Raw genomic sequence first — 12,753 nt, forward strand, 5'->3', positions numbered from 1 at the left:
AAGGCCAGGAACACACGAGGCCAGCAGGGATCAGGCACTCCACATTGTAGGAGCGAGGGTGCCTCTGCTTCCACTGCACCAGGAGGAGCTGGGCCACCACGAGCGTGGCGATGAGGATGAGCACCATCTCGGCGTGCATGGCCTCGTGCCCGCGGTGCTTGGCGTGCATCCGGGCGTGCTCCACCCTGCACGGACGGGGAAGGAGCCTGAGGCACGCGTGGGGACACGGCAGAGCCGGGACACTGCGCGGGGACGGGGGCCCGTGGGACTAAAGGGGACCCCGAGATGGGCTCAGGTTTTACGGGGGGAGCGGAGCTGCCATCGGCACATCCCAGAGCCTCTCCCTGCCCCAGCGACGCCCGGAGCCACTCCTGGAGCTCTGTGACCCCAGCACAGGGGGGACCTGGAGCTGCTGGAGCGGGTCCAGAGGAGGGCACGGGGATGCTGCGAGGGGCTGGAGCAGCTCTGCCCTGGAGCCAGGCTGAGAGAGCGGGGCTGGGGCAGCCTGGAGAAGAGAAGGCTCCTGAAGGGGAGACCTGAGAGCAGCTCCAGTGCCTGAAGGGGCTGCAGGAAAGCTGGAGAGGGGCTTGGGACAAGGGATGTAGGGACAGGCCAAGGGGAATGGCTTTACGCCGCCATCCCAACCCATTCCATGACCCCGCGCTTTCAGCCCGGGGCGCAGCGAGGGCCGTGCCGGCGATGGCACAGCCAGGAGCAGGAGCAGGAGCAGGAGCAGGAGCAGAGCAGGAGCAGGAGCAGGAGCAGGAGCAGGAGCAGAGCAGGAGCAGGAGCAGGAGCAGGAGCAGGAGCAGAGCAGGAGCAGGAGCAGAGCAGGAGCAGGAGCAGAGCAGGAGCAGAGCAGGAGCAGGAGCAGAGCAGGAGCAGGAGCAGGAGCAGGAGCAGAGCAGGAGCAGGAGCAGGAGCAGAGCAGGAGCAGGAGCAGGAGCAGAGCAGGAGCAGGAGCAGGAGCAGGAGCAGAGCAGGAGCAGGAGCAGAGCAGGAGCAGGAGCAGGAGCAGGAGCAGAGCAGGAGCAGGAGCAGGAGCAGGAGCAGAGCAGGAGCAGGAGCAGGAGCAGGAGCAGGAGCAGAGCAGGAGCAGGAGCAGGAGCAGAGCAGGAGCAGGAGCAGAGCAGGAGCAGGAGCAGGAGCAGGAGCAGGAGCAGAGCAGGAGCAGAGCAGGAGCAGGAGCAGAGCAGGAGCAGGGGCAGGAGCAGAGCAGGAGCAGGAGCAGAGCAGGAGCAGGAGCAGGAGCAGAGCAGGAGCAGGAGCAGGAGCAGAGCAGGAGCAGGAGCAGGAGCAGAGCAGGAGCAGGAGCAGAGCAGGAGCAGGAGCAGGAGCAGAGCAGGAGCAGGAGCAGGAGCAGGAGCAGAGCAGGAGCAGGAGCAGAGCAGGAGCAGGAGCAGGAGCAGGAGCAGGAGCAGGAGCAGGAGCAGGAGCAGGAGCAGAGCAGGAGCAGAGCAGGAGCAGGAGCAGGAGCAGAGCAGGAGCAGGAGCAGGGCAGGACAGAGCAGGAGCAGAGCAGGGCAGGAGCAGGAGCAGGAGCAGGAGCAGAGCAGGAGCAGGAGCAGAGCAGGAGCAGGAGCAGGAGCAGGAGCAGAGCAGGAGCAGGAGCAGGAGCAGGAGCAGAGCAGGAGCAGAGCAGGAGCAGGAGCAGGAGCAGGAGCAGAGCAGGAGCAGGAGCAGGAGCAGAGCAGGAGCAGGAGCAGGGAGGAGCAGGAGAGAGCAGGAGCAGGGGCAGGAGCAGGAGCAGGAGCAGGAGCAGGAGCAGGAGCAGAGCAGGAGCAGGAGCAGGAGCAGGAGCAGAGCAGGAGCAGGAGCAGGAGCAGGAGCAGAGCAGGAGCAGAGCAGGAGCAGGAGCAGGAGCAGGAGCAGAGCAGGAGCAGGAGCAGGAGCAGGAGCAGAGCAGGAGCAGGAGCAGGAGCAGGAGCAGGAGCAGGAGCAGAGCAGGAGCAGGAGCAGAGCAGGAGCAGAGCAGGGGCAGGAGCAGGAGCAGGAGCAGGAGCAGAGCAGGAGCAGGAGCAGGAGCAGGAGCAGGAGCAGAGCAGGAGCAGGAGCAGGAGCAGGAGCAGGAGCAGGAGCAGGAGCAGGAGCAGGAGCAGAGCAGGAGCAGGAGCAGAGCAGGAGCAGGAGCAGGAGCAGGAGCAGGAGCAGGAGCAGAGCAGGAGCAGGAGCAGGAGCAGGAGCAGGAGCAGAGCAGGAGCAGGAGCAGGAGCAGGAGCAGGAGCAGAGCAGGAGCAGCAGCAGGAGCAGGAGCAGGAGCGGGAGCAGGAGCACTGCGGCACGGCTCCATGCACGGCTCCATGCACGGCTCCATGCACGGCACAGACTCACCTCCACCGCTCCTCCGGGGACAGGTGGGACAGATCCACCTGCGGGGGGACAGAGGCGTGAGCACGCACCGCCCCGGCCCGGCCGCCCGGGTAATGGCCAGCACAAGGCTGCCCTGCAGGAGGAACATCAGCAGAGCACCCCCATCTCCTGCCACAGCTCCCCTGGACACCCCGGAGCTGCTCCTGGGGAACTCGGAGGTTTAAATGACGAACCCGCCGTGAGGCTGCAGCCCAGAGCTGCCCCCGGGCCCTGCCGGCAGCACGGGGCGAGCTCGGAGCACCCCGCTCCTCCGCGCCCTCCTGTTCCTCCATCAGCTCCATCTCCTTGAACTCCCTGCAGCCAAGGCTGTCCCAGCCATCCCATTCCCAAGGAATGGGTTCACTCCCCACATCCGCATCCCAGCCAGGCACCCCTGGGGAGGCAATCCCAACGCACGGCCAGAACAGAGCCCCAGACCCCAGCGTGGCCCAGGACAGGGAACAGCACCCGCAGCCAGCGACGAACCATTGCCAAACCACCCCGGTTCGGAGGGGAAAAGGAGGATTTGGGAAGCGCTGACACGGCTGAAGGCTCCCCCAGGCTTCCCAAAGCTCTTCCCACAGGAGCCGCTGTTATGAGGGATCACGGGGCTGCCCTTTGGACCAGCACAGCCCTGGGATCACCTTTCAGTCCCTCCTGGAGCTGCAGCTCTGCCAAGGAGCTGAGGAGGCCTCGGGCAATGGGGACACCCCCACGGACACACAGGGCAGCAAAGCAGGCAGAGGGAACCGGTCCCAGAGGGACAAACATGGAACCAGCTGGGAAAGAGCTCCAGGAGCATCCAGTGCAACCATCGCCCCGCGGCCACCACTGCCCCATGGCACTGAGGCCTCGTCTCCATGGGGTGTGAGGTGCCTGCAGCCCTGCCCTGGGCAGCCTGTTCCAATGCCTGAGCACCCTCTGGGGCAGGAATTGTTCCTCAGCTCCATCTAAACCTGCCCTGGTGCAGCTTGAGGCCGGTTCCTCTTGTCCCATCCCTTGTTCCTTGGGAGCAGAGCCCAGCCCGTCCTGGCTCCATCCTCCTGGCAGGCAGTTGCAGGGGTTGGTACGGACACAAGGACCCCAGATCCCTATGGGAACTCTCCATGAGGGCTGTGGGGCCGGGCTCTGGTTCCCCTCCAGCCCGCAAGGACCCCAGGGATGCCCTGGAGCTGCGGGCACAGCTCAGCCCCGGGCCCCGGCTCCAGGCAGGGCGGCCACAGGAGATGGGTGCACAGGAACCGGCTCCACCTCAGCCGGGCTCAGGGTGCTCGTGGGACACGTGGCAGGGACTGCAGGGCTGCTCCCATGGGTGCACCAAGCTGCTGCGCTTCCTCTGCGGCCGCTTAATGAGAGCCCAGGGGAGGGCAGGAGGAGGCAGAGCGGCTGCGAGCTGCTCCCACACCGGGCATGGGGAGATGGGGTCCCGAGGAGCACCTCAGGGCTCAGAGCGATGCCAGCTCCCTGCTGGAGCTGCCCTGGAAGGGGCAGGAGTGGAGCTGCTGCGAGGGCTGGAGCAGCTCTGCCCTGGAGCCAGGCTGAGAGAGCTGGGCTGGGGCAGCCTGGAGAAGAGAAGGCTCCTGAAGGGGAGACCTGAGAGCAGCTCCAGTGCCTGAAGGGGCTGCAGGAAACCTGGAGAGGGGCTTGGGACAAGGGATGTAGGGACAGGCCAAGGGGAATGGCTTTAACCTGCCCGAGGGGAGACTGAGCTGAGCTCTCAGGCAGAAGCTCTTCCCTGGGAGGGTGCTGAGGCGCTGGCACAGGGTGCCCAGAGAAGCTGTGGCTGCCCCATCCCTGGCAGTGCTCAAGGCCAGGTTGGACACAGGGCTTGGAGCAAGCTGCTCTATGGAAGGGGTCCCTGCCCGGGGCAGGGGCTGGAGCTGGATGGGCTGTAGGGTCCCTTCATCCCAAGCCATTGCAGGATCTAATTCCCAGCTCCAGACCCAATCGCCCCCTCGATCCCAGCACTGAGCCTCCAGCTCCCACAATAACTTCATTACAGGGAGCATCGGGATGAGACCAGCGCCCCGGTGCCCCGCAGGCAGGACCTGACCCTCCCATAGCCCCCTCTGCCCCACGCCACCGACCCCAGCTCTGCTCCAGCGGTGACACCGAAGCTCGGCCCCATTCGGATCCCACCCAGCGCCGTGGCCGCTCTGCCCCCCAGCCCAGCGGCACCCAGAGGGGCCCCCTCACCCTGAGCGCGTTGTGCAGGGGTCTCAGGGGGGGTTGGACCCTCGGCTCCTCTGCTCAGGAACCAAGGGGGCCACAGGCAGCGGGAGCAGGGAGATCCCAGCGGATCCAACCCCATCCCGAGCCCGGGATGGAGCTCGATACGGATGTGTGCCCCCATGGGGGCGGGTTCCGGGGGGTCCCAGCCCCATGGGTGTCACCTCCCCGTTCAGCCCAGGGGCTGGCTCCTGAACACCAGGAATTCCACGTCCAGGGCTCACAGGCTCCGGACCTTCCCTGCCGCGGGCCCTGGGATGTGGGGCTCGCAAGCGCCCCACACGCTGCTTGCCTTGCTCTGGGGGTCAGAGGCTGACAGGAGGAGCAGCTCCCCGCAGCCCCGGTCCCACACAATCCCATTGGAATTCCAGACAGCCCGGCTGGGCCCCCCCTCCCAGCACCACAGGCAGCAGGCTCAGGCACTGGGGCTGGGGCCGAGGCTCCCCTCCCGCAGGGAGGATGCTCCAGCATTCCCAATGGGAATTCCAGCTGCAGCCTTCACTGCACAGCTTCAGTTGCGCCCCCTAACCCAGCCCCCCCCGTGTCCCCCTGCCCCACAGAGCACCCCTTAACCCAGCCCCCCCGTGTCCCCCTGCCCCACAGAGCACCCCTTAACCCAGCCCCCCCCGTGTCCCCCTGCCCACAGAGCACCCCTTAACCCAGCCCCCCCCGTGTCCCCCTGCCCCACAGGCACCCCCTAACCCAGCCCCCCCCCGTCTCCCCCTGCCCCACAGGGCACCCCCTAACCCAGCCCCCCCCCGTGTCCCCCTGCCCCACAGAGCACCCCCTAACCCAGCCCCCCCCCGTGTCCCCCTGCCCCACAGAGCACCCCCTTAACCCAGCCCCCCCCGTGTCCCCCTGCCCCACAGAGCACCCCCTAACCCAGCCTCCCCCCGTGTCCCCCTGCCCCACAGAGCACCCCCTAACCCAGCCTGCCACGGGTCCCCCTGCCCCACAGAGCACCCCTTAACCCAGCCCCCCCCGTGTCCCTCTGCCCCACAGAGCACCCCCTAACCCAGCCTGCCACGTGTCCCCCCTGCCCCACAGAGCACCCCTTAACCCAGCCCCCCCCGTGTCCCCCTGCCCCACAGAGCACCCCCTAACCCAGCTCCCCCCGTGTCCCCCTGCCCCACAGAGCACCCCCTAACCCAGCCCCCCCCCGTGTCCCCCTGCCCCACAGAGCACCCCTTAACCCAGCCCCCCCCGTGTCCCCCTGCCCCACAGAGCACCCCCTTAACCCAGCCCCCCCCGTGTCCCCCCTGCCCCACAGAGCACCCCCTAACCCAGCCCCCCCGTGTCCCCCTGCCCCACAGAGCACCCCCTAACCCAGCCCCCCCCGTGTCCCCCTGCCCCACAGAGCACCCCCTAACCCAGCCCCCCCGTGTCCCCCTGCCCCACAGAGCACCCCCTAACCCAGCCCGCCACGTGTCCCCTGCCCCACAGAGCACCCCCTAACCCAGCCCCCCCCGTGTCCCCCTGCCCCACAGAGCACCCCTTAACCCAGCCCCCCCGTGTCCCCCTGCCCCACAGAGCACCCCGTTGTCCCCCTACCCCGAAGCCCCTCAGTGCCCCCAGTCCCACCCTGCCCCAGTGTCCCCCTGCCCCCGGAACCCCTCGCTCCCGCTCCCCACACCCGCTTCCCCCCGCCCCCCTGTCCCCGCTCCGCTCCCGGCCCCGCTCCGCTCCCGGCCCCCGCTCCACCTCCTCCACATCGCGCTCCGCGGGGCCTCCAACCTCCACCTCCAGCACCGCCGCCATCTTGCCCCCCCTCCGTCCCCGGCGGCCAACTCCTTCCGCCACCATCCGCCAATCACCGGCCACGCCGCCGCAGCGCGGGCCAATCGCTGTGCGCGGCCGTGGGCCACAGACAATCAGAAAGGAGGAGAGGCGGGACAGCGGCCGGCGGTGGCAGAGCTGTCACGGCAAGGGACCGTCGCGCATTTCCAGGCCCGGAGCGGGACGCGGGGGCCCGGCCGCGGTCCCGGTGGCACCGCCCCCCAACCCCCCCCCCCCCCCCCCCCCCGCCGGTGTCAGCGGCCCCGGGGCGCGCCTCGGCCCCGCTCCCATCCCGTGCGCCGCCCGGTGCCGCTCCGGGCCGCGCGGGCCGAGGGCAGCGCACACGGGGGACGGTCCCTTAGCGGGGCCAGGCTGGAGGACTACGTGTCCCGTCATGCACCGCGGCGGAGGGCCGGCACCGGCTGAGGCGGGAACCGGGACCGGGGATTGGGATCAGGATCGGGGATTGGGACGGGACAAGAACCGGGATCAGGACCGGGATCGGGACCGGGATCAGGACCGGAGCTCGCGGTGCGCAGCGGGAACCGCCGCGGGTGACGCGGTTTGCGCGGGAGATTCAAGCGGTGGCGGGAGTGGGGGGGGGGGCTGTGGGGCACGGAGGGGAGCGGGGATCTGTGGGGCAGGGCTGGGGGTGCATGGGGCTGAATGGGGGCACTGCGGGCAGGGGGGCACTAAGGGGGTAAAGGGGGGGCCGTGGGGCAGGGCTGGGGTTGATGGGGTGGGGAATGGATGCGGGGGGAGGCGAGGGGAGCTGGGGGCAGTGGGATGGGGCTGGGGCTATGGGGAGCCCCAGTGGGATCCCTGGGGGGCAGGACCCCTGCTGTTCCCATTGGGAATGCTGGGTACCTCTGTGCTGGGTACCTCTGTTCCCATTGGGAATGCTGGGTACCTCTGTGCTGGGTACCTCTGTTCCCATTGGGAATGCTGGGTACCTCTGTGCTGGGTACCTCTGTTCCCAGTGGGAATGCTGGGTACCTCTGTGCTGGGTACCTCTGTTCCCAATGGGAATGCTGGGTACCTCTGTGCTGAGTACCTCTGTTCCCATTGGGAATGCTGGGTACCTCTGTGCTGGGTACCTCTGTTCCCATTGGGAATGCTGGGTACCTCTGTGCTGAGTACCTCTGTTCCCAATGGGAATGCTGGGTACCTCTGTGCTGGGTACCTCTGTTCCCATTGGGAATGCTGGGTACCTCTGTGCTGAGTACCTCTGTTCCCAATGGGAATGCTGGGTATCTCTGTGCTGGGTACCTCTGTTCCCAATGGAATGCTGGGTACCTCTGTGCTGAGTACCTCTGTTCCCAGTGGGAATGCTGGGTACCTCTGTGCTGGGTACCTCTGTTCCCAATGGGAATGCTGGGTATCTCTGTGCTGAGTACCTCTGTTCCCAATGGGAATGCTGGGTACCTCTGTGCTGAGTACCTCTGTTCCCAGTGGGAATGCTGGGTATCTCTGTGCTGAGTACCTCTGTTCCCATTGGGAATGCTGGGTACCTCTGTGCTGGGTACCTCTGTTCCCATTGGGAATGCTGGGTGCCTCTGTTCCCATTGGGAATGCTGGGTACCTCTGTGCTGGGTACCTCTGTTCCCATTGGGAATGCTGGGTACCTCTGTTCCCAATGGGAATGCTGGGTATCTCTGTTCCCATTGGGAATGCTGGGTGCCTCTGTTCCCATTGGAATGCTGGGTACCTCCACAGCCCCTGCCCTGATCCCCCAGGCTCCGGAGGGAAGGAAGCTCCAGGAGATCCCGGATGGCTCCAGTCAAAATCAGCTCCGTGGTGTCCTTCTCCTCACAGGTCCCAGGGGTTTCCTATGGGGGGAGGCTGGGAAAGGCCTCAATTGCCCTGAGCTGCTGCTGGGGGGTCCTGAAGGTGGAGGGATCTGGTGTGGGATGTGCTGGGAATTCCACATGGAACGGTGGGAGCAGCAGCAAGGAGCTCCCCATGATCCACAGCGTGTGCTGGGCTCATCCCATCCCAGAGTGCTCCAGGCCAGCTTGGACACGGGGGCTTGGAGCAAGCTGCCCTATGGAAGGGGTCCCTGCCCCTGGCAGGGGGTGGAGCTGGAGGGGCTTTAAGGTCCCTTCATCCCAAACCATTCCATGGTTCTGCATGGCAGGGATCACAGCAGGGATCACAGCAGGGCAGGGATCACAGCGGGGATCAGGGCAGGGATCACAGCAGGGATCAGGGCAGGGATCACGGCAGGGATCACAGCGGGGATCAGGGCAGGGATCACAGCAGGGATCAGGGCAGGGATCACGGCAGGGATCACAGGCGGGATCAGGGCAGGGATCACAGCGGGGATCAGGGCAGGGATCACAGCAGGGATCACAGCAGGGATCACAGCGGGGCAGGGATCAGGGCAGGGATCACAGCGGGGATCACAGCAGGGATCACAGCGGGGCAGGGATCAGGGCAGGGATCACAGCGGGGATCACAGCAGGGATCACAGCGGGGCAGGGATCACAGCAGGGATCAGGGATCACAGCAGGGCAGGGATCACAGCAGGGCAGGGATCACAGCAGGGATCACAGGAGGGATCAGGGCAGGGATCACAGCAGGGCAGGGATCACAGCGGGGATCACAGCGGGGCAGGGATCAGGGCAGGGATCACAGCAGGGATCCCAGCAGGGATCACAGCGGGGATCAGGGCAGGGATCACAGCAGGGCAGGGATCACAGCAGGGATCAGGGCAGGGATCACAGCAGGGATCAGGGATCACAGCAGGGATCAGGGATCACAGTGGGGCAGGGATCACAGCGGGGATCACAGCGGGGATCACAGCAGGGATCAGGGATCAGGGCAGGGATCACAGCGGGGCAGGGATTCACACCCGATTCCTCCTCCCCGTTGCCTCCCGTTGGGACCTGAGCTCTGTCCCCCCGCAGGACCCCCGGTTCCCGGTGCAGAACCTGCTCCGCGCGGACGCCCGCCGGCCCTGGCTGTGCAGCCCGCAGGACCGCAGCCGGCAGCTGCGCGCGGAGCTGCAGCTGGAGCGCGCCGTTGCCATCGGCTTCGTGGATGTCGGTGCGTTCCCGGGGCCGCGGGGCCGGGGCCGGGGCTCGGGCCCTGCCTCCATGCCGGTGTCATCGCAGGAACTGCGGCTGCGCCTTCCTGCAGCTCGACGTGGGGCGCTCGTGGTGGCCGCGGGACCGGCCCTACCTGGCCCTGGTGCCCAGCGCGGCGCTGAGGAGCGAGGCCGAGGCCAGGCTGGAGCAGAACCGCTGCGGGGTGCGGATGTTCAAGGAAGGTAACGCCCGATCCGTGGGGCAGAGCAGAGGGGATGGGAACAGAGATCGTGGCTGCGCCGCCGCACGGGGGCTGTGCCAGCTCTGCCCCAGCCTCCTGGGGCTGGAACCTGCCCGGTGTCACCGGGTACTGGATGGGGATTGGTGACACGGGGTGTCCCATTCCCCCATCCCCCCATCCCATTCCCCCATGCCCTCCTTTCCCATTCCATATCCCCGTCCCATCCCATTCCCCCATCCCCTCCTTTCCCATTCCCATATCCCCATCCCGTCCCATTCCCCTATCCCATCCCATTCCCCCATCCCTGTCCATTTCCCCATCCCCTCCTGTCCCATTCCATTTCCTCATCCCATCCCCTTCCCCCATTCCCTCCTGTCCTATTCCCCCATCCTGTCCCATTCCATCCCCCCATCTCATCCTATCCTGTTCCCCCATCCCGTCCCGTTCCCCCATCCCATCCCACTCCCCTGTCCCATCCCATCCTTTTCCCCAATCCCATTCCCCCATCCCATCCCATTCCCCCATCCCGTTTCCCCATCCCATTCCCCCCTCCCATCCAATCCCATCCTGTTCCCCCATCCCATCCCGTTCCCCCATCCCATCGCCCCATCCCATCCCATCGCCCCATCCCATCCCATCCCGTTCCCCCATCCCATCCCATCCCGTTCCCCCATCCCATCCCATCCCGTTCCATTCCCCCATCCCATCCCACCCCTGCAGCCGACTTCCTGGAGCCGGCGCTGGGGCAGACATGGGACCGGCTGCGCCTCACGCTCCGCCAGCCCTTCGGCCGGCACAGCCAGTTCGGGCTCTCCTTCATCCGCGTGCGCACGGCCCTGGACCCTCAGCACCCGGTGGGTGCCCCGGCCCTGCCCTGGGGCAGCGGTGATGGGCTCCTGCTCCCCTGCTGCCGCCCCCGTCCCCGCTCCCTGCATCAGTCCCTCGTCCCCCAGGAGGGCTCCAAGCCCACGGACAGCGCCTGGAGCTCCAGCCCCGCCTTGTCCCGGGCCCCCCTTCCAGCACCCCCCTCGTAAGTGCAGCCATGGAAAGGGTTGGGTGGGAAAGGACCGGGGGATCTCCCTGGTCGGGTCCATCCCATCCTCTCCCTGCGCACCCCGAGGTGCTGCCTCCCAGCCCCTGCTCTCCTCCTGCCCAGGAGCCGCAGGGAGGAGGAGGAGGAGGAGCTGAGGCTGAAGAGGCTCCTGGCCCCACCTGGAGCCCTCCTGCCTCAGCCGCCCCGCGCGGATGCTGCTGTCGGCGGCGCGGAGCCGGGCGCTGAGGTCCAGAGCCAGCAGCAGGGGGGCCCGGAGCCGCGGGATCGGGATGCAGGAGGAAGCCCAGCACCCGGTGAGCTGGGGGCAGCGCAGGGGTGCCCGGAGCCGCGGGATCGGGATGCAGGAGGAAGCCCAGCACCCGGTGAGCTGGGGGCAGCGCAGGGGGCCCGGAGCCGCGGGATCGGGATGCAGGAGGAAGCCCAGCACCCGGTGAGCTGGGGGCAGCGCAGGGAGCGCCCCAGCCAGGGGCTGAGCTCCAGGAGGTTCCCACCTCGCCAGGTCCCTCCCGATCCCATCCCTGCCCTTCACCCTCCCAAAGGGATCCTGTCCCCTGAGGGCTCTGCCTGCGGCTGGAGGGATCCCATGGACAAGGCCACGGGGGGGCCGGGTGCTCCCCATGCCCACAGGGGTGCATCGGTCTGGCTCTGGGCACCTCACCCTCCTGCTGGTGCATCCCTGGTTACCCCAAGCCTCCTGTGGGTCCGTGTGTGGGGCTCCAGCACGGTGCTGCTCCATGGGGATGCTCCAGCACAGGGATCCATCAGGGACCATCAGTTACATCCCATGGGTGGCTTCCTGCCCATGAACCCCACTGGTGGGGGTCCAGATGTGGCTCCATTGGATTCAGGATGGGATTAACGCGTCTCCATCCCATTCACAGGCTCTGCACAAGGAGTCCCCACGAGAGGCCCCCGGGACAGCAGGGCAGGGAGCCCCCGGCAGGTGACCCCTTCATCCTCCCCCTCATTCCGTGCTCCATGTCCTTCCCAGCCACCTCCTCACCCTGGTCCTGGACCCCAGCCTTGGCTGGGGCTGGTTCCCTGCTCCCCAGGACCTGGGGAACAAGCTCTGAGCTTCCCCTGTTCCTGCAGGTCCCTGCCAGGCCCCTCTAGGGCAGGAGCACGGCCCCGAGCCCGCAGGCAGCGAGCAGGACCCAGCAGGAGAGGGGACAGCAAAGGGGACAGGGAGACGGGCATCTGCCCCATCTGCTCCGGTGGGTGCCCAGCAGGGGCGGCCTCAGGCCTGCGCCTGCCTCTGCATGAGCAGAGATGTGGGGCAGGGAATGGGAGGCATGTAGGGGCTCAGCAGTGTCTGCGTGCCCATGGTGGTGGGAGCACGGCCGTGGGGCTGGAGGCACAGCCCAGGCCCCACTGGGGGTCCCTGGTCCAACACCGTCCCCTCCTGTGCCCACAGCGCGCTTCAGCCTGGAGCTGCTCCCCACGCACGCCTCGGGCTGTGGGGAGGACGCTGATGGAGCCCCCCTCCCCTGGAGCCCCCCTGGGTGCCCTGCCCCATCTGTGCCCGGCCCTGCAGCGCAGCGGAGCTGCAGCACCACGCCAGCACCTGCGGGGAGCCACAGCCCGGGGGGCAGCGTGGCCTCAGCACCCAGCCACGGGCGGCTGTGAGGATGGGGGCACCCGGGGGCTGGGGCTGCTGGGTGCTGAGAGCAGCACGGGGCAGGATGTGGGGCAGGGAAGGAGCTCGGCACCCCCATACAGTGCTCTGGAGGCTGCTCTGGGGGGAGCACCCCAAGGCTTGGGGGGGTTTAACTGGAGAAGAATAAAGGAGAGAGGGAAGTGGATTGGGGCTGCTCCCTGGGCGAGTGGTGGCACTGGGGGAGGATGGAGACCCCCCCTTGGGGTCCCTAGGCCCCCCTGGACCCCAAAGCAGGGCCCGGGCAGGAACCGAGCCCCCCCCAAGCGCTGCAGGAGAAAAATACAATTTATTTACAAGTAGAAATACCTTAAAAATGCCCCTTCCCCCCCCCGCCTCAGGGTGCCCCAAAGGCTGGGGGGGTCCTGAGGGGGCAGGGGGGGGCCTGCCTGAGGGGGCAGGCGGAGCTGGGTGCAGGGAA

The 12,753-nt window shown here is 67.5% G+C and overlaps 1 protein-coding gene and 1 long non-coding RNA gene across 3 annotated transcripts in view; both read right to left on the reverse strand.

Annotated features, from left to right (window-relative positions):
* Window positions 1-6,346, reverse strand: part of LOC133283384 (E3 ubiquitin ligase RNF121-like) — a 90,269-nt gene extending 83,923 nt beyond the window's left edge. Inside the window, exons 1-3 of one of the 2 annotated variants that reach the window (XM_061480091.1) lie at window positions 6,280-6,346; window positions 2,332-2,369; window positions 44-185 (exon numbers count right to left, since the gene is read on the reverse strand). In XM_061480091.1, the coding sequence (XP_061336075.1) occupies window positions 44-185; window positions 2,332-2,369; window positions 6,280-6,336 (237 nt within the window). In that variant the 5' untranslated portion in view covers window positions 6,337-6,346. The remainder of the gene's footprint in view (window positions 1-43; window positions 186-2,331; window positions 2,370-6,279) is intronic. The other variant, XM_061480092.1, reaches the window with a different exon arrangement.
* Window positions 6,347-7,198: 852 nt separating this feature from the next.
* LOC133283400 (uncharacterized) lies at window positions 7,199-8,035 on the reverse strand. The gene is made up of 3 exons (XR_009747792.1): window positions 7,881-8,035; window positions 7,394-7,565; window positions 7,199-7,322 (listed from the first exon to the last, which is right to left on the reverse strand). It is a non-coding gene; the product is annotated as an uncharacterized LOC133283400 (long non-coding RNA).
* Window positions 8,036-12,753: the final 4,718 nt, after the last annotated feature.

The sequence above is a fragment of the Pezoporus flaviventris genome, unplaced genomic scaffold (genome assembly GCF_033815535.1).
Source record: "Pezoporus flaviventris isolate CSIRO_AGI_PZ_B2104156 unplaced genomic scaffold, CSIRO_AGI_Pfla_v1 ptg000168l, whole genome shotgun sequence".
NCBI classification, from domain to species: Eukaryota; Metazoa; Chordata; class Aves; order Psittaciformes; family Psittacidae; genus Pezoporus; species Pezoporus flaviventris.